General features: G+C 57.0%; 1 protein-coding gene across 1 annotated transcript in view; it reads right to left on the bottom strand.

The window, feature by feature from the left end:
- Positions 1-23,554, bottom strand: part of NTM (neurotrimin) — a 52,281-nt gene that overhangs the window by 6,984 nt on the left and 21,743 nt on the right. Inside the window, exons 3-5 of the mRNA XM_010581481.1 lie at positions 21,652-21,777; positions 994-1,128; positions 157-277 (exon numbers count right to left, since the gene is read on the bottom strand). Coding sequence (XP_010579783.1) covers positions 157-277; positions 994-1,128; positions 21,652-21,777 — 382 coding nt within the window. The remainder of the gene's footprint in view (positions 1-156; positions 278-993; positions 1,129-21,651; positions 21,778-23,554) is intronic.

The raw sequence follows: 23,554 nt of genomic DNA, 5'->3' as shown, positions 1-23,554 counted from the left end.
TGCGTCGAGGGTTATCAGGGATTTGTCTGGCTACCACGGCCCCATTGCCGGGACAGGCCCAGTCAGCCGATTCCAAAGCCGGCGGCACCGGGCACGGCTTCCACAGGGTTGGTGCGTGCCCTCCCATTTTGCATCCCCTCCGCCCCAGGCTCTTACCGCTTGTCGTCTTTGTACCACTGGAAGTCGGCGGAGGGGACGGCAGAGGCTTCGCACAGCAGGATGCCCTTCTGCCCCACCGGCACCCCGGTGCTCTTCGCGTCCGAGATGTATGGTGGGTCTGCGGGGAAGATGGGAGTCTGGGTTTGGCACCTGGCAGCCTTGGGGCGTCCTACCCCCTCCCCTCGCTCCTCAAGCTCCCTTTTCTTTCCCCACACTTAGAAAGGAACCAAAATCGTCTCTGAAGCCATGCCCGGCTCCTGCCGCTCCGGTGCTGCCGTCTGGGGGTTTTTGGGCTCACGGGGGACCCCACGCTGTGGCCCGGCGAGGGCTTCTCTGAGAAGTGGAGACCCCTGGCTCTCGGGCAGCACATGTGCCCCCATGCTAACCCCGAGCAGCTGAAGGGGTGGCTGGAGAGGGGCAGCCAGAGAGGTGTGTAGGAGGGTCTTCACCTCTGTCTCCGAGCACGAAATATGCCACTTTCTTCCTTGCACCCTTTCTTTCTCTCTCTCATTTTTTCTAAAGGAAAAAAAATTCCTATTTACTGCTCACTTCTCTCCCCTCCCCAGAGGCTATCAGCAGAGCGTCTCACCATGAGTGGAAAACCCAGGTGGACGGAGATGGCTGAGGAGGCGGTGGTGCAAAAAAACCACGGAGCTTGAAAAGAAGGGGAAAAAAGGGCAAACCACCACCCACTCAGAAAAACCGCTGCCGCCCGTCTCGCTCCGGGACCCAAAGGCTGGGGTTGCCCCACTTCCCACCGCCAGCGTCCCATCCCCTCGCGGGGCAGCACGGCGACCCTGTCCCCGTCCCCCGACGCCCCCCCGGGCTACTCACAGTTGACGGTGACTTTGACTCGCTGGACGACGGGCGCCGCCACGTCGTTGGAAGCGCTGCACTCATACTCGCCCGACTGCTCCCGCGTGATGCCCGTGATCTCCAAGTACTCGTCCTCACTGATGAAGCCCACGGCTGTAGGGGTGGAGGGAGAGGGCCATGAGTGACCAGGAGGTGCAGCGAACCCATGCCCACCGGTTAGTCAAAATCTGCAACCGTGTCGTGCTGCCCTAGGACGCCCACCCTGCAAGGCCCAGTCTCGACACGCTCACATGCCCGTGCTCCCGAGAAAACCCCTGCCAGAAAGGTGTCCACAAGCACCGGACCTCCACGGCGGCCCCAGCCCCACCGAGAGCATCACTTGCCGGTGATGAGGTCCCCAACGTGCGCGGGGCGGGCGAAGCAGTCCTCGACAAACCTGCGCCCTGCTATGATGACCCAAAATCATCTTTCCTTGGCGTATGCACATCACACCCCACCCTCCTGCCGGGAGGCACCGCTGGGCTCGGCTGGCTCTACGTAGACACCTCTAATTTTTCAGCTTCGATTAACTCACAGCCACTTTATGCCCATTAGCCACGGCGCCAACATCCCCCTTCGGCCGAAATGCTTTGTCCCTGTGCTGCTCCAGGCTCGTTTCTGCATTCCCCACAGTGGGCTGCGCTCGCAGCTCCTGCTTTCGCTCGAAGCCGGGCAGATGCGTTCAGCAGCCTTTCCTTTCATCCAGCATCTTACACCCCCTCCATGTTCCTTCCAAGAGCTCACTTTGCTTCAAAGCGCTCCCGCAAACCCACGGCACTCGGCCGGCAAGGCGCAGGTGTTGGGCCATGATAGTCTCCGGGTTGACGGAGATTGTGGCGTGACAACAAACACGGAGTTAAATAAAGAGATCCAGCTATTAGGACGTGTCCACCGCACGTCCTGGAGAAACGCCGAACAAATGGCGCGAGGGGGTTTTCAACAGGCCCCAGACGGGATGACTTCCCCCTTCCTTTTGTTTACGTCTCCCCGTCAGATCTCCTGCAGCTGAGATGCTGTAATTACCGTGCAAAGCATCTCGGAGACCGGTGTCACGCTTAATATTCCTATAAATTTTAAACGGTAGTCCTCGGTACATATGTGTGGCAATCGGTGTCATATTTTAATTAGGCTTGCCCTACACCATCTGAAATTAATAATAGCTCGAATTACCAGTGTAATTTATAAATTAACATCGCTGCAGCATTAGGAAATAAATTAGCTCTGGACAGCTGTTTCTGGGAGCGAGTGCCAACGGCGGAGAGGCCGAGCGCAGGTCCCCGGTCCCCGGGGAACGCGGCAAGCTCGGCCAGCGGAGCCGGGTGATCCCACGCTTGCCCTCGCTCCCCGACTGGCTACCGCCGTCTCCGCGCTAGCGTGACCCGATGGGTCACGGCTCACCGCGCTCGACCGGCCGACCGTCTGCGTCTTCGCTCCTAACAAAACGCGGGCAAAACGTACGCGCGGGAGGCTCCCGTCGGGGCGCGCGCCGCCCGCGTCCCGCCGGCTGATACTTTTATAGCGTCTCTCCCCGCAGTACATAAATAACGAGCGCGGTCACGCGCTACCGCCCGCCAAGGCGGCCATCTGGAAAGCACGCGTACGTGGGGGTTTGCGGATGGGGTCCCGAGCCGGTTTCCATAACGCCCCTGCACGGCTCGACACGGCGAGCTCCTGCGGCGAGCGCTCCGGGCATCCGCTGGGATCCTGCTGCTGGGATGCCGGGTGCCGCCGCTGTCGGCTCAAGCTAAGTGCAAATACGCTCCGCCGCAACGAAACCGCGCCTTGGCTCTCCCCCGTGACAGACCTCGTGGCGGCCACCTCTCCACGGCAGCCCTGGGACTTGGCATGTCCGCGGCTCCCTCGCACATCCGCACGCTCGGCAGCCGAACCGAGGACCCCGCGGACGCATCCCGCCGTCCCGGGTGGGTCTAACTGGGAAGGCGGCCCCGCGCCGCCCTGTGAGATTTCGGAAAGGGGCGAAGCGAGTTTTCCAGCGCAACCTGCCGGGACAAATTGCTGCCACCCACCTGCGTGCCCTCGGCCCCGCGCTGAAATGCCCTCCCAAGCAGCTCACGGTCCAAACGGCCGAGCACATCAGTACTTAGCAGAACCGAAGGGCAAGATACGAAGGCATTACCCCAAAATCAATATCCTTCGGAGACACAAAAATTGCAGCGTTACATCCACCAGGCGCTGCAAAAAACCAGGAGCGAGGGGGGAAGACAAAAAAATCCCTTTCACGGCTGACCTAGAATCGGCTTCTCTGTAGCACAGCGCTGCCTGCCGATAAAATAACGACACGACCGGCGGCCTTCGGATGCTCTGTGCACAAATCTGACTCGGGTTCGTGCAGAGCCTCCGATAACGTGCCGCTTCCCAACCAACCAAAGGCGGTTCCTTGAGCGCGCCGGAGCTGGCTCACACGCGGCAATAACGAGCCTTAGCAGGCGTCCCTGGTCCGACCTGCAAGCGAAGCGGTGTTTTCGAGCGCGTTTCGTTACCCAGCAAAAGGCTTCATTAAAGTAATTGCAAGGGGCGGCTTTCCACCCGCAAAAGGTCAGGAAATTGGGAAACGAAGGAAGCCTTCATAGCGCGGAAGTCTGATACGCGCACGTGGTAATTTGCTGACAGAAAGGCAGAGTGCGAAGAGGTCAGGGTGTTGGGGTCCGGAGCCCTTCATGGCGGCGCCTGTGGGATTTCGGCTACAGCCCGTCGACCCCAACGTGCGGAGCCCGTCCTGGACCAAAATGGGAGGCTTTGGGCCAGAGCTGACACCCGCTTTTGCCCTGAGCACAATCTGGTGTTGTTCGTGCTCCGATGACGATGGCATTAGGAAGACCCTCCCTGCTAGAGGCTCCGGCCGGATCCTGCTTCCTTAGCGCCAGCTGTGGCATCTCAAGGAATAAGGCGACACGAGGGATCGCTGCCCCAAGGGCACCGCTTCACGGGACATCCGCCGTGTCCCCCCCGTCCCCTCCCGCACAAGGGGCTTCACAGGAAAATCGGGTCCGTAAAGCTGCTTCACCGCTGCCGGATCCCATGCTGGCCGAGGGGCAGACCGAGCGTAGCCGGCCAACCGCTCAGCTCCCTGGCCTCTGCATTTTTGCCTATTTATAATGGGAAGTCTTTTTGATAGTTGGACAAATCCCATTCATTAGTGACTGCCAGGAACGAGAAACCGAATAGACGGGACCCAGGGAGCGGGGCCAGGGTTAAGCAAACACAATCCCGAAGCGCAGACCTTGCTTTATAGAAAGCAACGGGGTGTCCATGTCACCGCGGCTGCTGGGGTCCCTCGGGGCTGGTGGGGCTCAGGAGGGACATTTATCTGCTCACCGGGTTGCACGGGGACACAGATGTTGCTTTGGGGGACCCTCAGCTCCCCTGACCTAGAAACAACGCAAGCCCCAGCCCAGATTTCGAATGGGCATTACTTTTCCAATCACTCTCACGTATATCGGGCCCTTTGGGATTGCTCCCACCGCTCGCTGGAGCTGGGCAACGGGCACCCAAATACCGTGGTCCCTACCTCCGAGAGCGCCTGGAGCTCGGGGATGCTCGAGGTAGTGCTGGCCTGGGGCCCCGCAGCTCTGGGAGCTCCACCGTTGGTACCGGTCCCGCTCCGCCCAAATCGACGGTGGGAACTCTTCGAGGCTGTCTCTGCTTGAGCACAATTAGGAGCTGAAATATTGCAGGAATTAACGGGAGAGCTCTCTCATCTCCTCAGGAGCTAGAAAACTGCCACAGCCAGCACCCATCATCATTATTATTAATACTAAGAGCGTAATACAGGCCAGAAATGGAACGGCCACGGACTAGGCAAAAGCGTACTCCTCGCTCATCAGCCGAGGATGACAAACTATCCTGGCGCAAACCGGGGAGATGGAAAACCCGAGCCTGAATCCACCTGCTCGGCGAGTGGGAGCCTGTGCGCAGACCGCCACGTGCTCCATAGGACTTGCTCTGCCAGACCTGCATCTCTGCAGATCTCTGTAAAAAACCTCAGGGAAGGGGAAGCACGAGCACAATGGAGCAAGGGGGAAAACTCAGCCTGCAGCTGCAAAATAGCCAAGAGAGACTCGACACATAACGAATGGCCCACGTCATGAACAGAGCCGGGGAGCTCGGCAGCATTCGGTGTGGCATTCGGGAGCCTCCAGCCAGAGACAGCCGAGTGCCACGGCAGTGAGCAGCCCGAAATACAGAGGTAGAAATAACCGAACCACGTCTCTCACGTGGTGCAGATAAGCCACTGCAGGTATGTTAGAGAGACCGCTGTCACCTCATGCATCCCTCCTTGCCTTTCTCCATCCCTCACTTCTCTTCCTTTTCCCAGCCCGACTCGTCTCCCTTCCGCTTCCTCCTACCCGTTTGCTTCCATCGAGCCTCTGACAACATAACAACTCACCAGAAAGTGAACACGAGTTCCCAAATTAATTACGTGCTGCTGTCCCCTGGCTTGCCGTTGCGGCCACGCTCAGGTCTCGAGGACGCGTGGCTTATGGCTTTCCCTGGCTGAACACTGCGTGCCCGCCAGGCTGTTAAAAAAGCTTCGCTGAACAGCGAGCAAGGTGGGTCCCAGCACCACCAGCTCTCCACCGCAGCATCCCGCAGACCCTACCAATGCCTCGCTGCGGCTCCTACCAGCAACCTGTGGTGCCCTGAGCGAGGCAGGCAGCACAGCTACCGTTATCGCTGCTGCGCACCACGCTAGCTCCTAAAGATCACGACCCTGGTGAAGTTTTCCCCACTCTGCGTGTCGCCTGCAGGCATCACGAGCACCCGCCGCGGACACCGTCGTCTCCTGTGAGAAACAGCCGCAAAGGGTCCAGAGCCACATTGCCCCGATTTCTGGAAGGCAAAGCATGGGAAAACAGACAGATGTACGTACAAGGCGGTGCGGGGATGACACGGACAAGACATCTCCGCGGCTTGGGGAGCCACGCGACGTATCGCGCCAACCGGGGCAGCGCGGCATGCAGCGCCCGGCACCAACGGTGCATCTTTCACGCTGCCGTGTGCCCGTACCAACTCCCTGCGCCTCGGCGATCGAGGCGAGCCAGCCCAGCCGCCCAGGGCTGCGATATTTCCGCCCCTAAAGCTCAAAGGCGCGACCTCAGCGATCGTCCCGCAACGGGTTTGGTCTCTGGATGCCCAAAGTCCCAGGGCCGGTCCTGAGGCGCTACCCTGCCTGCTGCGTTTGCCGGGCACCGAACCGACTAGTGGGATCGGCCGGAGAAGGAGAATATTTTATGGAGATAATTTTATTAAAATGTTTACAACAATGCAGATATTGACATCTCAGTTCAATCAATAGCGCAATTTATTGTCCTTCAAGGTGAACATTAAGCCAAGCTGCCCATTAGTCAATATTTACCTCCAAGGTCTATAAATCTTTATACGGGCTTCAGCGGATGTTGACAGCGGCCGATTCCAGATAAGTAAAAGTAAGAGCGTGAAACATTGCTCCTTTTGGAGGTGAAATAGTAACTAGTTAATTACAGTCCCTACAGCGATTCCAAACTATCAATTTACGGCTACTTCTGGCAATAAACATTAACGTTGCGCAGTCTCCTGGCTCCGAGGGACACGCTAAAACTGAGAGCCATCTATTTCAAACGTCACGCCGATGCGGTAGCGATGGCCGTCCTTTAACAGTTTACAGTAAATAAATACAATGCACAAAGGCAATAAGAGCGAATTGCCGGCACCCGAGACCCACTTTACCTCTCCTCCGCTACGACAGCGGGCGGAAAAGCGCAGGGCGGGCGATTTAGTAGTGTTGCATGGGCAGCTCGGCTCCCGGCGTGCAAGGCAGGAGGCGGGGGAAGGAATCGCTGCAAACCCGGGCTCTTGAAGCAGGTAGGGCAGCCCCGGCGACGTGGGCAGAGAAGAGCTAAGGCTGCCTCCAGCACGTGCCCTGGCCTAAGATGGGGGAAGCACCTGCTTCACCTCTCATTAATCGGTATTACCTGCTCCCGACTGCTCAATTAACACACGCAGAACAAAGTTCAGGCAGTTCAAAAATTCCCTTTCCCGTTTTTGTTTGATCAGGCGAATGACACCGGCTAGGGCAGCTTCCCCTCCACGCACCCCCTCTTTCCGACTCCCTGGTGCTGGCTGAATGCCACCGCACTCCAGCAGAGAAGGATTGGGGGTAATTAACCTGCTGGAAATCATCCAGAGCAATCATTAAAAAAATGATTTTTTTTTAAGATTACCCTATCGACCCAGGCAAGCACAGCACGCTCCTCTCCTCCTCTCGTGATTATTACGTCCCCGTACCACAGGCACCAGCCCATCTCCATCTGCGACCCCCCCAGAGGAGCGACCCCTTTAGAAAGCGCACCTTCGGCACCAGCACACTGCGGGTACGTGGTGTGAACCGTCTCTTTTTCATTTCTTACAAGCCTTCAGAAGAAGGACCGTAACCCCAGAAACAGGCACGCAGCGTATCGGAGACTGCGTTGTGCTCCCAAAGGGCCAAGTCTCTCTCTTTTTGAAGTCTCCCGACGACGAGGAAAGACATCTCTCCTCTTGCGTGTTTTTCCACGTTAATTGGCACGTTTCCGTGGCCCGACGTCGCACAAAGCCCCGGGGGACGGCATTCTTGCCACCTGGTTTTCGCGTGGTGCTCAGGGCTGCGGGAGCTTTGCGGTAGCGACCTCCACTGCTGTGGCCCCGGGTCCCTCCTCATCCTTGCGCCCCGGAGGCGGCGACCAGGACTGACTGTGCCTGGTGTCACCGAGGAGAGGGGAAATATCCCGCTTTCCTTGTTCATACCCTTCATTGAATTGGATTTGGCAGCACTTTCACAGCCAATTTCGCTCCATGCCCTCACGCGTGGCGGCACAGGCTGCGAGGGAGAGGGGCGGCCGGGGCTGACCGTCGCACTCCAGGTGGGCACAACCCGAGCGATAGATCAACTCTTGCCATAAAGTCTTTCCACTGCACCAGGATCAGCGTCCCCTCGTCCCCTGGGCCGTGGGAGCCTCTCCTCGTCCGTGGCCGCGCAGGAGCACAGCTTCTCTTCTCCTCGCAACTGATTTGGGCGTAACGGGGAGCCAATGCTGCCTCATCTTTCTCCTCAAGACGTGACGGAGGAGCCTCCTGGGCGTGATTTTGGGCTGATGTGAGCAGAGGTGAATATTTCCGAAAGCCCCGTCGCTGGCTGCCTGCAAGCATGGGGACAGGACGCAGGGATTTCCACGGGTGCCCTTCGAGCGCAGCCACTGACTGGGAGCCAGCATGAAGGCTGTGGCTCTGCAGCCCGCTGCCAAACCTCTGCTCTTTGCTGCCAGGGACGACGTTTTCTTCAACTTTGTGCGCTGCTCGGAGCTAGATCTGAGACAGGACCCACCTTCGTGGCTGCGTTTGCTCAGTGCAAACCCTCAGTCAGCCCTGAGACCATGCTCGGGGCTCACCTGTCCTATGACAACTCAAATTTTTTAACTATTAAGCAGATGCACGTGACACGTCTCGCCAGTTGCCAGGACGCGTGCTTTGCGGAGACCCTCCAGAGGCCGCCGCGTCGCCTGCTCCTGGTCGCTTAGCCTATATTCACAGCCTATATAGCCTATAACCTGTATTTGCCATCCACTCCGCGGATGGCCAAAGCAAGTCGCGGGGAGCCGAAACGTGAGCGGGCTCCCCCGGCACGGCCACGTCGCTGCCATGCCCCGTGTCTGGGGTCAGGCCTCCCGCGCAAAGCTGCGCCGCAGCGTGCCGGGGGCGGCCGCCGGGTCCGCTCGCCTCGCCGGCGCTGGGTAACACGGCCGAGTCAATCTAGCTGCCCGTTACAGCACCATCGTGAAGAGTTTTTAGCTTAAAAGTCCTTGAAAGTTTCCCACTGCGACTCGTCAAACAAGATCTTTCTCAATTTTCTTCTCTTCTCTGCTAACAATATTTATACTCATTTCTTTTATTGAAATCTATCTGCTGCCTGTTCTATTAAAGCCACCTGAGTGGCAGCTCCTATTCTCCGGGAGCCCGCAGCCCATCTATTCTCCAGACAATGAGATACAAGCAGTCTATCTTCTATTGTGCTTCCCGGCCTTCGGCTCTCAAATCTTCCATCTCAAAAAGGCACGTCGGAGATGCCTCCGCACCAAAGGTCGGAATCCCAGGCTGCACGGGGGCTTCCCGGCGCCCGCCGGGCTCGCTGCCCTCCATCTCTGGGCGAGCATCTCCAGGGAGATGCTGCTGCGGTACCCGCGATCCCGTGGGGACGCTTCTCCCCCGTCCCCTGCGTGCCTCAAGTCGTCCTCGAACGTGGTTTGTCACCGTCGGGCAGCCGCCACGCACGCACGGCTCGCCGCTGCCGGGATGTTTGCACGCCTCAGACGACTTATTTGTTACCGGGAATAAAAGAGGAGCATTAAACCCTTTGTTTTCAAGAAGTACTTCCTTGGGAAATAAAAGGATTATGGAAATTAATATTTAAAGAAACAAAACAAAACAACTTGGGCACCAACCACCCTCGAACGAGGCTCTAATTTGGGAGCAAACGAGTCGAATAAAGAACGAGCCCTTTTATTTCAGGGCAAGGGAGAGCCGGGCCAGCTCGGAGGCAGCTCAGGGCTCGGCAAACTGGCAGCGGCCGTCCTCAGCCTTTCCCAGCCCCTGCCTCCTCTCAGGGCACCAGTAAGGATGCTGAGCCCCAGGAAAAGGTCTGGACGGCATGCACCACCCCGTCAGAGCAACCTGGCACCGGGAGGCACGGACACTCCTAGAAGAAAGGTGCCGAGCCACCGGCCCCGAGCCACTTCCCACGCAGTTCTTCTGTCTCCTTGCAGGAATGTGTGCAAAAGGCTCGCGCAAAACAAATATCGAGGCTCCCACGGAGCAGAGCCCTCTCCGGAGAGTTACTGATGAGACGGCAGCTCCGAGCACCCGCTCGAGCACCAACGCCACTCTTGGGGCACCTGAGCCACTCTTCTTCCCGTGCTTTCTCCTGCAACCTAGAGCCAGACCCTAACAAGCCACCCAACAAGAAGTCTTCTCTCTCCTTTCTTTCCTTACTCTTTCTTCCTCCCCACGATTTTTTCCGTGTTGCTGCTCGCAAGGTGAGAGAGGACAGCGTCACCAGAATGAAAGATTCTTCTGCGCGGCCTCTCCCAGCAGCGGCCCTAATTCATTTTTCATGGCCCCTTGCAGTGACAAAAGCCGCTGCTTCTCTCCTGTAAACGTGCGCCGTGCAATAAGTCAAAGCTGATGCGTGTTTTCCCCCTGGGTGCCGAAGCTGTGCTTTTGATTTAATTTGTCCCGTTGTTTGGCTCTCGGCCCTTGCCGGCAAGTTCCTTTGGAGGGGCGGCAAGGTAGGGCCCCGTACGTGTGGAGGGGCTGCCCAACAGATGGGGTACAGTGGGTAGCGTTTAAATAGTTTGCTGCAGCGATACCAAGATGTCGGAGAGCGAGAGAGGCTGCAGCTGGAGAAAATCGCCCAGACAAACACACGCATGCCGTTTGCAGGAGCGCCGCTCCTCAATTAAATCCTGTTGCGACGTGGCTTTCCTGGAGCCCATCCCATTCCCCGTGGCTTTCTCACCATCTCCAGGAGAAGCTGTGGCGCACGAGGCTTGGTGAGGAAAGAGGCGGCACAGGGAAACGCCGAGAAATGAGGTGCTCCTGCCTGCTATTTGCGGGAGTCTTGCAAAGCACCCGAAAAAACGTCACGGGACTCCCCAGCCGGGAGATCCGCCGCATCCCCTCTCAACCGCACGCCCCTGCGTGCGACCAGCATTGCTCTGCAGGCGAGAGCATCCCCGTCCCCAGCGAAACTCGAGGCTCCCTGCTTTCCTCCGGATTTGTGTGAAAAACAGCTGCTGGCGACCGGGCCCGTAGGGTCCCTCTAGCTGCAAATTTAAACCCAAAGGCTTTCTCCATAGGACAAGCTCTGAAGAAGCAATTGCAATCCAAAGCGTTAAATGGCTGTAACCTCAGTTAAGCTGTATTTCAGCCGCATTAAGAAAATATCCCTAGGATGGGAAGCAAATGGCATAATGGCATTAGAGTGAAAAAATAAGCAGCGAGTACCGGCTAAATCCGTCCCCAGTGCCAGCAAGAACTTACAGAGATCCGCGAAACTTTCCCTTCTCCCTGCGTATCCCTGCACGCGGCTCCTGGCAAGCCCAGATGCCGTCACTGCCACGGCTTTCTGCAAATGGGGGATATTTTCCTCCTCCCGGGACCTCCTGACCCCTCTTCACCCCCCCCGGAGCTCTCCGAATGGCGGCAGGGTGAAGCTTGCCGTCACCTCTCCATCATCTTTAGCCCGTCTTTATTTTTTCAGACACGCTATTTTCCAGCCCAGTGGCCTTGCTCTGTCCCTCGTGTTTTATGGCACTGACGTCTCCATTTCTGGAGGATCATTCGCAGTATTATGGCTTATCGAGAGAAGCCGGGGAAACACATGGGCAGCGAGATAGATGGGCTTGGCTCGGCGCAGCCAGGGGGTATGGGGGACTGGCGAGGATGCCGTGAACCCGGGGAGGAGAGATGGGGAGTGGGGGGCCGTGCCAGAAATCACAGGGATGGGTGGCGCTGGCCTCCGGGCACTGGAAGGTACTGGGAATGGGGAGAACGAAGACTGGGCTGAGCCCCCTCGCTCGAGCCCATCGTCCCCTCTCCAGGCCTCCCTGTGGAGGTAATGGCCCCAGTATGGGCACTGGGAGGGGGACAAGAGGCATTGCTCTGCAAGGGAAAAGCCATTTTAAATATCAGCAGTGTATCCCAGGAAAGGGAAAAACCCATGGGCTATGGCATTGCTCTGGCTTTAAATTATACTGTAGAAGGATAAAAATAAAAGAGAGGAAGACAGAGAGAGACACCGGGACGAAAAAAAAATTGCCATTGTTTTACCAAGCAGATGGGAAAGTTCAGGGGATCAGAATAAGACTATTATTATCTTGACTTGACTGAGAGAAGATGGGAAAGGAAGAGACATTTTTTCTCCCTGCAGTGAGGAATGCTGTGGCAGAAGTCATTTCAGCAAAGAGTCGGAAGGAAACGGTGCCATCGGCTCTGGGTGGCACCGGACTTATCCCCATGGCCTGGGCACAACACTGGGATTTGGCTTTTTGTCCAAAAGCAGCGACGCCGCATCACACGCCGCTATTGCAGGGACGGGGCGGCGGGCAGGGGAGGGGTAACCGGGGCACACATCCCTCGCCGCCTCCAGCTGCGGCATCGTGCCAGCTGTGCCGCCAGATGTGCCCGCTGCCAGTGGCACTGCAGCTGTGGGCACCCCTCCGTGGCACCGCCGGCCCCGGCGCAGGCTGCCTGGCAAGACCACCCGCCCCAGCTACCCAAACTCCTGCTGCCCCGCCCCAGAGCGACCGTTCCAGTTGCTACAAACCATTTAAAAATACACTAAATACACAACAAATCTCCCCGCTTTTCCTGCTGGCCGCGTAACCACGAGCAAAACGTGATTTCCCTACCGCTACCACCGCCCCTGGCCCCAGTTCACATGATAAGCACTTCTTCTGCGTGTGCGCGACGATGCCCGCGACTCCGGGGCTACTTGCCGTCGTTCTTTAGCTTGGTACAGGGCAGCCAAGCAGCTCCGGCTTGCGAGCGCCCTTCAGCTCCTCGCCCCTACAAATGCAGCAGCGTTTCTCAGCCTTGTCAGAAACAAGGAAAATCTTTCTACCCATGTTCAGGCTAAGGGAAGCGCGCAGCCCCGAAGCCCACGGCGCTGGCTGAGCATAGATGGCAACAACTGATTGACAAACCGGAGCAGGCGCCAGGGCAACATCTTCCCTGCCAAGTATCAAGGTCACGGGACAGAGAAACGAGGAGGTAGAGCGCAGGTCTGCTCCGTCGGAGCATCCTTCACCAACCACGTCCCTTCTTGCGGCCAACTTCTTTGCCGCTCCCCGACTTTTCTCCCTTTCCCTCCAGCGTATTTTGCATGGTTTCTTTCTCTCCTTCCCCCTTCCCTCTTCCTCTCTCCACCACGTGGTCCTTCCCTCGGTCCCTAGACCTCGCCTCGTCACCTTCCCTTGTCCGCACCCACCTCTCTCCCGCACCCCCGGGACGCAGAGAGGGCCTGGCAACCTGCCCCGCCTAATCCCACGGCTACCGACTCCTCGGGCACTTAATATTCACGACAGAGAGAAACATTTCACGGCAAATTGGACGCACATTCAACTGGAAATGGAAATTTTATGAGTCTTCTCACTCCGCGCCGCAGATTACACCAGCTGAGAAAACATGGAAGCAAATGAACAACCTGTGAACTGTGAAGTATATTAATAATGAAATCACAGCCCGGGAAATGAAGGCTTTATTCTGTTTATATTCTGCTCCATTAATAGAGAGCGCTCGCACTAGCTCCACCCCATTAGCCGGCAATCTGCGCCAAGGAAGAGTGCGAGGACGGCAGAGTAATGGCAGTGGGGGGGGGGAAATCTCCCTCCCACTGGGGCAAGCTTCACAAGGGCAGGAGTTCAGCTCAAAGCACCCCAACGGACGGCGTGGGCACGTGAACGCTGGGGACGCCTTCAGCTTTGGTGCCCTGCCCCATGCAAGCTCAGCAAGCAGAGCAGAAGGGAGTCAATGCCGATGCCGGGAAAAAGAAAGGTGCGACTCTGGGTGGAAATCGGCTCCGACACCACCAGAAGCCCCCCAGCGAGGTGCCGGCACTGGGAAAACCATCCACGTGCAGCCTCGCGGCAGAGCCGTGCTCCCTCCCTGTGCCGCTCGACCCCATCGCCCGCCTGCTGGGGTTTCAGCATCTCCACCACCTCTCCGGGCATCCTTCCCACCCCTCGTCACGATGTCCCGACCCTCCGGGGACGGAGGTACCCCCGCTCATGCACCCGCAGCCCCGAGGCCACGCTGATGGCCGCAGCATAGCAGCGCCAGGCTGAGTCGGGCTAGCGGGGCTCGGGCAAATAAATATTTCAGTGCTATTCCCCCAAGCCCAGCCCTGCCCTTGGCTCGGCAGACCTGGGCCGCATGTGAGGCAGCCCGGCTGGGCTCTCTCCTCCCCAAAAACAACTGCGGCGGCTTATGCAAAGCACATCACGGGAGCTAAAACGAGCCGGAGCCGAGTTTTCTATAGCTGAAGCGACCCGGCGTTGACAGAATGGGGACGCGTTTCCACAGCTCAGATTTTTATAATAATACCTCGGGGGAGTCGCTGGCAAAGTTTGGCCCAAATATAATTAGTTTGCACAGCTATTAGGGGCTGATAAAAGGTTTTAATTTGCGCAGAGATCTCTCGAATCTCAGACACTCCCGTCCCTTGCTCTTCCCCATGCCAGCTGAACGAAAGGCGAGTCCCAGGCAGGGAGCGAGCCGCTGACACAAAGCCACACATTTACCGGGGAAGGAGGGAGCCGCGCTTGGTGCCGGAGAAAATCCAGCAAGGCGACACCAGCGACATGTTGGGTTTTGTCCACCTCGTCCCACCACGCCGAAGAAATAACTAATGTATCCCCTTCTTCCCGTGGTCAACCGAGGCATCACTGGGGATGGAGAAAGGATGCCGGCGCGGGCAACGCTACCGGTGGTGTCAAAATCACCGTCTCCGCACAAATCTGGAGCGCGGGATGCTCGGGCGGGGGGCAGCGAGAGCCTTACCCTGGGCAACGGGAGCAAACAGAAACTTCCCCGCTGCCCTAACCCAGTCCTGGCGCCGACGCCACTTCGCACACGCAGGGCCAACGAGATTTGTCACGCCAACGGGTCGGCTCGGGAGCGAGAAAAAGAAATCTCTGGCATTCTTCTTAATACGGCTTTGTACGGGGTGCCAGATCCCTCGCACCGGGCACGGCAGCAGCACCGATCGGGGCCTTTTGTGAGACCACAGTGGGTCTCACCTTTGCGGGAAAAGTAGCCAGTGACCGACGGGATAAGCCAAAGGATAAAAGTTGGGGGGGTGGGCAGAGATGCCCGCTTTTGCCCCCCTGGTAGGGCAGTAACCGGTGGCACCGCTTCTCCACGAGAGCAACTGGCCTGCCCACTTCCCCAGGTAAGGAGTCGAGCACGCTCTGTCTCCAGCGAGAAGAGAAAGCGTGACATTGCAAAGCTATGTTTAGGGAATATGCTGAAGCAGAGAGGTTTTTTTTCCCCCCTTTTCTTTAGGGAAAGACATTGCCTCCGCTGTAGCTGGTAGGGGCCTTGTTATTTTTGTACCAAGATGCGTATTTCAAAGGCAGCTATGCCAAATATGCAAACAAATCAGCTCAGAGAGTTCATTTCTACCACGCGGGGAATCAAAAAATATTACTTTTATATATACCTACGCATACGAGTACATAATCCCCCATTGCTTAGAAAGAGCAGGAGGAATCAGGGCACATCAGTGGAGGGGAAACACTAAAAGGAGCTACCCGCAGCCAAGTGCTTAGCACGTGGCACGCTAACCGTGTTTAAGTCGCTCCTTGAGGAAGGCAAACCCTGGAGCCTGTGATGCAATGCCACTGGATCCTGGCTCCTGCTGGGCCAGATCCTCTTCCCACGGGAGCCGACGGGGAAGCTGCTGGCGCTCAAGGGGCTAAATATTCACCCTGCTCCTGGCACGATCCCGTTGCCGGTCGTGGCACACGTCCGCGTGCTTGGCGAGCAACCCCTGGTGATGCCAGCTGCCGGCTTTTCCTTCATTGCGACCGTGCACAGAACTAGTGTCCATCTCAGAGTCCCGCTTCTCCAAGAGCACTGCAACCTATTTATTCCCATCCCACGCGACGCAAACCGAGCCAGCCCGCCGGCGACCCTTTTCCCGGCCGATCCGTCCAGCGCGCACCGATTAAGCCCGCGTCAAAACCAGTGGCAGATTTACAGGTTAACAATGATTTAGTGGAGCGCACCGCAGCCAAATTAATGCCGGCTATAATGTAGTTTACCTCATTAAACAATGCACACCAAGATCCTGTCTGTTGTAAAACAATTGGTCTCTGAAGCCTAGTGTTCATCTTCCAGGGTTGCTGGGAGATAATAAATGGGTAATATTCCGGCGATAATGGTAATGGAGTCACGGCTCAGAGCTAATATTATGGCAAAGCAGTAATTATTTCAACAGTAAACAAGGGGACGGTTGAGCTGCCGACAGGATTGGAGCCGGTTGAAATGCTTCAGTTAATTTAGCTGGAGCCCAGGCCTGCAACCGCCTCCTGGAAGGAGGACGAGGTGCTCGGCCACCGAATGAGTCGGACGAGCCTCCGCGAGACACCCAGCCACCGCGAGACCCGGGGGGACGCACGCAACGGGGTGAGGCGGGACGTCACAGACGGCACGGTGGCCAAACCCGACCCAACGCCGCAGCTCGGGGCTGGCTCTGGGCTCCACCATATGGCCACAGGAGGAGGACTTGCTTCCCTTCTTTGAGGCACCACTTGCGTTGGCTCACGCAACGTCTCAAAAGGAGATAAGAGAGGGCGCAGGAACGCGAGACCCGGGATGAACGCAGAAGCAGCCTTACGCAAACCATTCTGCTCTCTCCGAGAGATAGTTCCCCATTAAAAGGACCAGCAGAGAGCACGGCTCTCCGGTCTGAAGTTAACTAGGTGACTCGAGGCAGTTAAAGGGAGCAATCTCACGGGACGCTGAGCTGATCACTGTGAGGGACGAGGTGGCACGGAAGCAGGCAGAGATTTTCCCACCCCAGTGGATCCCCCTTCTCTCTGTGCCTCCTGGCCGGGCTGCAAATCTGATGTCCGACCTACAGATAGCCCCTGCCTCCTGTCCAGAGAGGATCCTGGAAAGACGAAGACAACAAACAATGTGCTTAATGGACAAACCTCCGAGAAGGGAGGACGTGTCCCCTTCCCAGGGACAAGCAACTCTTCAAGCTGTATTTTTTCTGCAGTTGCTTGTCCTCTTGTTTTAAGCCCCGCCAAGAGCCAGAGAGAATCAATATATCCAAATATACCGGACTTCTCCCAGAGTCCCTTCGCTGGTTTGCTGCTGATGTATAGACAGATGATCTCACGAGACTTCTGCCACGTTAGGGCACCGTGTCTCATCTATCTTAAGTGCGCATACGAGCTGCGATTACTACTGCAGCTGAGTGCCTCACGTCTTGAATGTATTTATCCTCCCGTCGGTCCTGTGAGACGAGGGACCGCTATCATACCTCTTCCAGGGAGGATGCAGAGGGCCGCGGAGGTTAAACGGACAGATTAGAGAGGATATCGGGGATGTGGCAATGTCGGCATCCTCCGAGCATCTCCCCCGTCTCGTGCCTCTGCTTGGCGAAGCACCTAAGTGGCACCTACCCCACAAATCACGGCTCGGACTCGGCTCAGGACTCCGGCACCGCCCAGGATCTAGCTTTCAGCACCCAGCCTAATCCCGAGATTAATGAGAGATTCCTGCTATAAAGACCTCTCGATCGGACCTCTTCCGAGTGAATACACCATCAAGCCAAACCATAATGTTTTCCTACCCTGGCAGCCGCCGTCTGAAGCTTTACACCAGAATCTGTCATACTAAAGCGATAATCAAAAAGCAATTAAGACAAAACCATGGCAGAAAAGTCCATCAAGGGTCGTTAAGGATGACGACTTGGATGCAGCCTCTGGCTCGGGACGTCTGCGTGCAGCAGACCGGCGCCGGCCAGGCAGAGGAGCCAGTGGAGGTATCTGCATGCACGCACCTAGTTTTTACACCCTTTCCTCGCGCCCCTGGCACCGTCACGGCAGGATGACCACACTGCAGAGCCCTCGTTATCATTACAGCTAAGCCATGCCTGCTCCTCCCAGGCCAGAGGCTGCTGAGCTCTCGTCCCTCCCGGGAGAGCCCTCACTTCAATTCCTCGGCAAGTTTCTCGAGCTTAACGGGAGGCGTGACGAGTCTCACATCTGCAATGTGGATAAATATCCCCCGGTTAGCTCGACACAGTGCCACTTGCTCTGCTAGTGAGTGGCTCCGCACGTTCTGGCGTTGCCCTGCGCCCGGCAGCTCGGGACACCGCGCTCTTTCCTAGCCAAGAGGAGCCAGCCTTGGTCTGCTGAGAGGTGAAAACCTGGCAACATGGCAACCACCATGACCCCATCAAAATTACACCAAAAAATAAATAAAGAGCCCAGTAACTATGGAAACACCCGAGCAACCCAAACTAGACGATTAACTAGAAGACCTCTCCAGTTTATGGATGGCATCGCCCTGCGAGGCTGGGGAACGTAATACATCCAAAGCCTCGGAAACAAAGAGATGCTCGGCACCTACGGGTGCAAACAGGAATGTGCGTGGGCATGCGCAACACCGCCTTTCAGACCCCGGCGTCCAAGTCCTCTGCAGAACCTACGTGTCCTCCGGAAAGATGCTGCCTTCGTGCTGGATGTTATACCCGGACCATGGTTATCTACATCCTTCTGTCCCTCTTCGCCCTCCTCCCTCCCTTCACCCTGCTGAGGACGCCTCTCTCGACTGCCATCCTAACGGTCTTGGCATCGCAGGGGTGCCGAGGGAGGACGGAATCAGCTGGAGCATCCGAGCCCAGGGCAGAGCCCCGATGCAGTTAAAGCCTCCTCCGCCGAGGCAGAAGCAGCTGCGACTACGCCGGCTCCCCTCCTGTTCCACCTCAACCTGTTCACCTGCGTCAACAGGAGTTGCTGTGGGTTAGTGCAGCATTACTGGGAGGGGAAATAAAGGACAGAGAGGGGTGAGGCAGAGGGACGGAAGATAGGCTGTAACGCATCTCGGTTGGGCCGGCCGCGGGTTCGCAAAACCCTTCTCCAGAGCCAGCGTCCTGCTTTTGCTCGCGGCAGGAGGAGGATGAGGATGGGCACGGGTAGGGCCAGCCACCACGCAAGACTCTGAGCAGGCACAGAGGCACCAACAGGGCCGGCACTCGTGCGATCACCAGCAGAAAACTCTCTTGCTCAGGTTCACTCGGCTCTCGAGTTACACAGCAAATATGCTGTCCTCGTCCAGGCTGCGGGGAACTCTTCCAGCCCCCAAACTAAACAGAGCCTGAAAAGCAGGCTTAACGGTTCCCATAACGTGACAACAGCTGCAGACGTGAAAATTCAGCATAGCTTACCAGACCAAGCCACTAAACGTATATCGCACTGGACCAGAGCAATGCACGGGCAAGAAAACAGCCGAGCGGTCAAGGGAGCTGCAAGTGGCCAGAAAAGGGTCTCGAGTGAGATTGGTCACGGGGGAGCTGGGCTGCTCTCGGTCTAAATCCTCTGAAGGACCCGACCGCATGGTCCCCCTGTAAGCAACCGCTCTCATTTGCTCCATTTCCCACCGAGAGTTGCACAGTAGGCTTGCAGCTGCCAAGAAAATAATAAAGCCCGTGAAGTGCCTTCACACAGAGGAGCACTCACCGGTGTAAGCATGGGGACCGGCTCCTTCGGCTACTGGTCTGTCTGTGCCTGGCACGGACGGCGCTATCAAAGCCTCTCCCCGGTGACATGGGCGAGAGCTGCTTACCCATCTGCTATGTAAACCCTTAAATTATGCACCAGCTTTCCCTTAACTGATTCTCCCTCGTCCCTTTTCTCCACCACTCCAAGCGAGACAGAGAAAGACGGCGAGAAGGAACAGGAGGCGGCTCGCTCGAGACTTCCCCGGGGATGAGCGGCGAGGCAGACCTACAACCAAGAGAGGGGCTGGCAGCTAGCTTGGGGTCCCCACTCACTCCTGGCTCTCCAAATTAGAGTCCATCCTACTAGAGAAAGGATTACGGTCTCGGCATCTGCTGCAACGCCTCCGTGCACCTGCCCTGGGGCTCTTACTTCGGTCCCCACGCTTCCGATCCTCGTCTCTCCTATGCGCACCGAATGCAAAATGGAGAAGCAGAGGTCCTGCTCGGTGGCTTGGCAGACCCAGAGAGAGAAACAGAAGAGCCGCCTACGGAGACGGGCAGGCACCGAAGCCGTCTCGGCCCACCTCTGGGGCTCAGCACCCTCCATCAGCAGGAGGCCAGACTCAAGTAAATCTCTGTGATCATTTGTTCCCTTTGAGTTTTGAAAGCAGAATGCCTAATCATGGCCAAAATCAGGTAAGAGCGGCTGCTGCAAATTACACAGCGCCACAGGTAATTTCTGATTAGCTCACTCTTCCTCTCCTGGTGCATCCTCAGTTTCCATAGCAGCTAAGTCCTAAGTAAAATGGAAACATCTGGTTCAAGCGCAGGTAAAGATTCCCTGGGGAAAGAAACCTGCTGGATGGCAGCAAACACAGAAAATAGCCCTCGCAAAAGAGAGAGGCGTCGTAAGCCGGGAGCCTGGTTAGGAGAGGATGGATGGCGTGCGGGAGAAGGCAGCAAGGGGCACGGGAGTGGGAGAGGAGGGTCCTGGGGGACCAGGAGGGGATGCGGGAAGGAGAGCGGGGCTGCGGGGAAAATGAGACGCATGTGAAAAATAGGTGGCGAGGAGGTCGAGCGAGACAAAAACACATTGTCAGGGTAGACAAGAGGAAGAGGAGAAAGAAAAAAGGCTTCAAGGTGGGAGTGCACGGACCGCCTCAACCATGGTGACCGCTACAGCAACAGCAACTTCGATGCCACGGATAGGAGCTTGGGGCCGGAGAGGAGCACCTGGATCCACACCCTGCAGATTTTATCCATTGTTCATCCATGCCCAGACCCCGGCTGAAGGCCACCGTCTCGGAGGCACGACCACCTAAGGCAGATTGGCTGACATGCGCACCGGGGCAGGGGGGAACAGTTTTTACAGAGGCTTCTGTCAAGGGAAGGGGCCGAGATGCTGCCAACTCGGCTCGCTCTCTGCCAGGGCTATGGGGAGTGATGGATCCAGCCCAGCAGTTTGCTACAGAGCAGACAAATAGCAAAAAATCAATGGAGCCGCACTGAGACGCCGCAGCCATCGTCAGGCAGCTGAACAGAGAGAGCAGACGCGGCACCATCCATCATTGCTGCTGCCGCATCGTCTCCTTCGGCTGCCGGACAGCCCGGCCGGGGCATCCCCGAGAAGAACTCGAGGCAGTTGCCTGGGACAACAGCCCACGTTGGCAAAACCTCAGGGGAAAAATGACCGAGGTTGAACTGAAGTGCTCAGATGGGATCAGGGGATTGGAGCCAGGCACTGCCCCTTGGGCAGATGGCTCATCCCACCAAAAACCCCCAGATCTCAGCCCCCGCTCACTGGGGAGAACCTCGCAGCCACCCGGGAATAACAGGGCAGCAAAACGCAAAGCAGATGCCAAACAGCAGCTGGGAAACGGTTAATATATGCTCCCGAACGGGCACATGTGGGAATTTGCTTCCCAGCAGTCGCACCCACGCGGTTCTGCTCAGGTTTTGCTTACCAATTAACAAGGCCACCAATTAACAAGGCCACCAATTAACGCTTTGTGTGTTTTCCTGCTCATGGGCTCTATTTACAGTGCTCCTTTGAAGCGACGTGCGAGAATTCCCTGAAAACTTTTCCCTGAAAAATAGGGCTGGACAAAGCACGTTCGATTCTGAAGCGTGACAACCCCAACCTGGTACCTACTGCCAGTCCTCTGCACAAGCAAAACCGTAAGCTCCTCTCCCAGGCCAGCGAGGTGGATGTTTCTCCCCCAGAGTCATCAACTCCTGCATTAAGTCACATCTTTTCGGCGCACATCACCTCCTCCGTGCAAGTGAAACGCCACGCGAACCAGCCAACGACAGCTCGCGAATGCCGCTGTGCCCTTCCCAGAATATTTCTGGTAACGTTTGGCTCTTACCTTTGGGCGAGATGTGTCTCCAGGTGATTGTTGGATCTGGCCTGCCCGTGGCTATGCAAGTGAGGCTGACGTTGCCACCCTCGTTGATGGAGATGTCAGAAGAGATCTCGGTGATTTTCGGAGACACTGCAACGACACAAAGAGGGAAATGAAAATGCAACTGGTTCTGCTCCAGCCCAAATCTCAAGACGTGGGTGAAAGAGACTGAATTTCCACCTCGACAACCTATGCGGTAGCCCATCAGTCTCATCTGACTTGACAGGAACGTGCAGAGGAAAGGGGGGGCAGAGAAGACAGGGCTGAAGCGGGAAGAAATTGTAGCCAGAGGGGATTCAGTCATTTTAGGGAGGCTCGAGACAGCTCCTCCTTAGCACCTCTGTGCCGCGCAAGATGATAATTCCTCCCCACCCCGCTTCCAGGGCTCATCCCATCCTCCCAGCCACGACAAACCCTTTCCAGCAGAGCCGCATCCGACTGAGAAACCCCCCCCCCCCCCGCTTCAAACTCCCCCAAAGGCAGCAGTCGCTCCTGGCGCAGCAAGAGCCCCCAAAGCACGCACGTTGGCTTGCAGCTCCTTCCGCAGCTGCGTAGGCTGTCGTCCCCTTGCAACCAGAAAAGCACCGAAAGGAGCTGGGCACGAAGACGCCAAGTCTACCGGGGAGCCTCTAAGGTCTATCACGGTGGAGAGGAAGGGAAATTTAATCGTGATGAAAGCCATCCTGCTGCATTGGCACCGCCGTCACCGATGCTCAGGAGCAGGTCAGATATGAGGGGCCCAGACCCAAAGAGAGGACACACGTATGGGACCGGGGGTGACGAGAAGGGAGGCAGAGAAGAAGGGATGAGGAGCGAGCAGGGAGCGCTCGGCCCCTGCTGCTGCGCGAGCGGAGGGCGCGCTGCGGCTGCCAGGAAGGGCTGGGGTTTCTATAAGCTCTGTGGCAGGGCTGTACGAGAAAAAACGATCGGCTGCTGTTATCAGCCTGCACCTGCAGAACATAATAAAGACCATCACCTTCCTCGGTTTATTTCTTTTTCAGGCCATTCTCCGGAGCCTAGCAGCGGATCGGCACCCTGCTGCGGCGCTTTGCAGGCGAGTCACAAATCACTTGCAAAGCATCCTGCTCCTTCCACCCTCCCTGGGAGAGCCCCACTCATCCATCCCCTTGAAGCTGCAGCCCAGACCATTGCAACACCCCTATTCCTGACTCGGACCCCACTCCCGAGCTCCCCTTCCGTGCCTTTCCCCACCTCCCAACACCTTCCCGGGGCTGCACGGAGGCGGAATGACTGCAATGGCCTTGCATGCGTTGCCTCTGCTGTGCAGGTAAGTAATTTATCGATCCGTAAAGCGCTTCGAGACGCTCTGGAAGGGATTATGTCATGCCAGTGCCGTGCAATAAAATAAAAAATGATGGATTTTTTGTGAACACGAGGGTGATTTAGGGTTTGTAGTTGGAAGTGTAGTTAAAGTACATTTTAAGTGGAAATCAAGGTGGGTAATGAATTATTCTCTGTTTTGAAGGGCTTCTGGGAGTTCATTTTTTTGCTGCTCTGGGCACAACGGCTAATCCGCTAATCATGCGCCGGAGGACAACTATGGATCAGACGCTCCCAGTACAGTGGGGGCTCTGGGGCAGGACAGCGGAGGGCACGAAGATGACACCAAAAGAAATATTAGTATGCATCAGTGTCATTAAGCCCAGCGTAAGGGGACAGCACAGGCCTCCCGGGACCACCCGCCCTCACGGAGCTGGGAGATGCTCTGCCAATAGCCAAATAGTCCATTGAGGAGATGCAATTAATTACAACGGCGCTACAAGTGCCCCGCTGTGTTCCTGGCGAGGCTGGGACCACTAGCCGGGAAACCCATGTGCGCTTTAAAAAGATCGAGCTTACGGTCTGG

Source organism: Haliaeetus leucocephalus, unplaced genomic scaffold (genome assembly GCF_000737465.1).
Source record: "Haliaeetus leucocephalus isolate CR32 unplaced genomic scaffold, Haliaeetus_leucocephalus-4.0 Scaffold773, whole genome shotgun sequence".
NCBI lineage: Eukaryota > Metazoa > Chordata > Aves > Accipitriformes > Accipitridae > Haliaeetus > Haliaeetus leucocephalus.
Note: the sequence above shows the minus strand (reverse complement) of the source record. Positions and strands in the feature narration are given on the sequence as shown.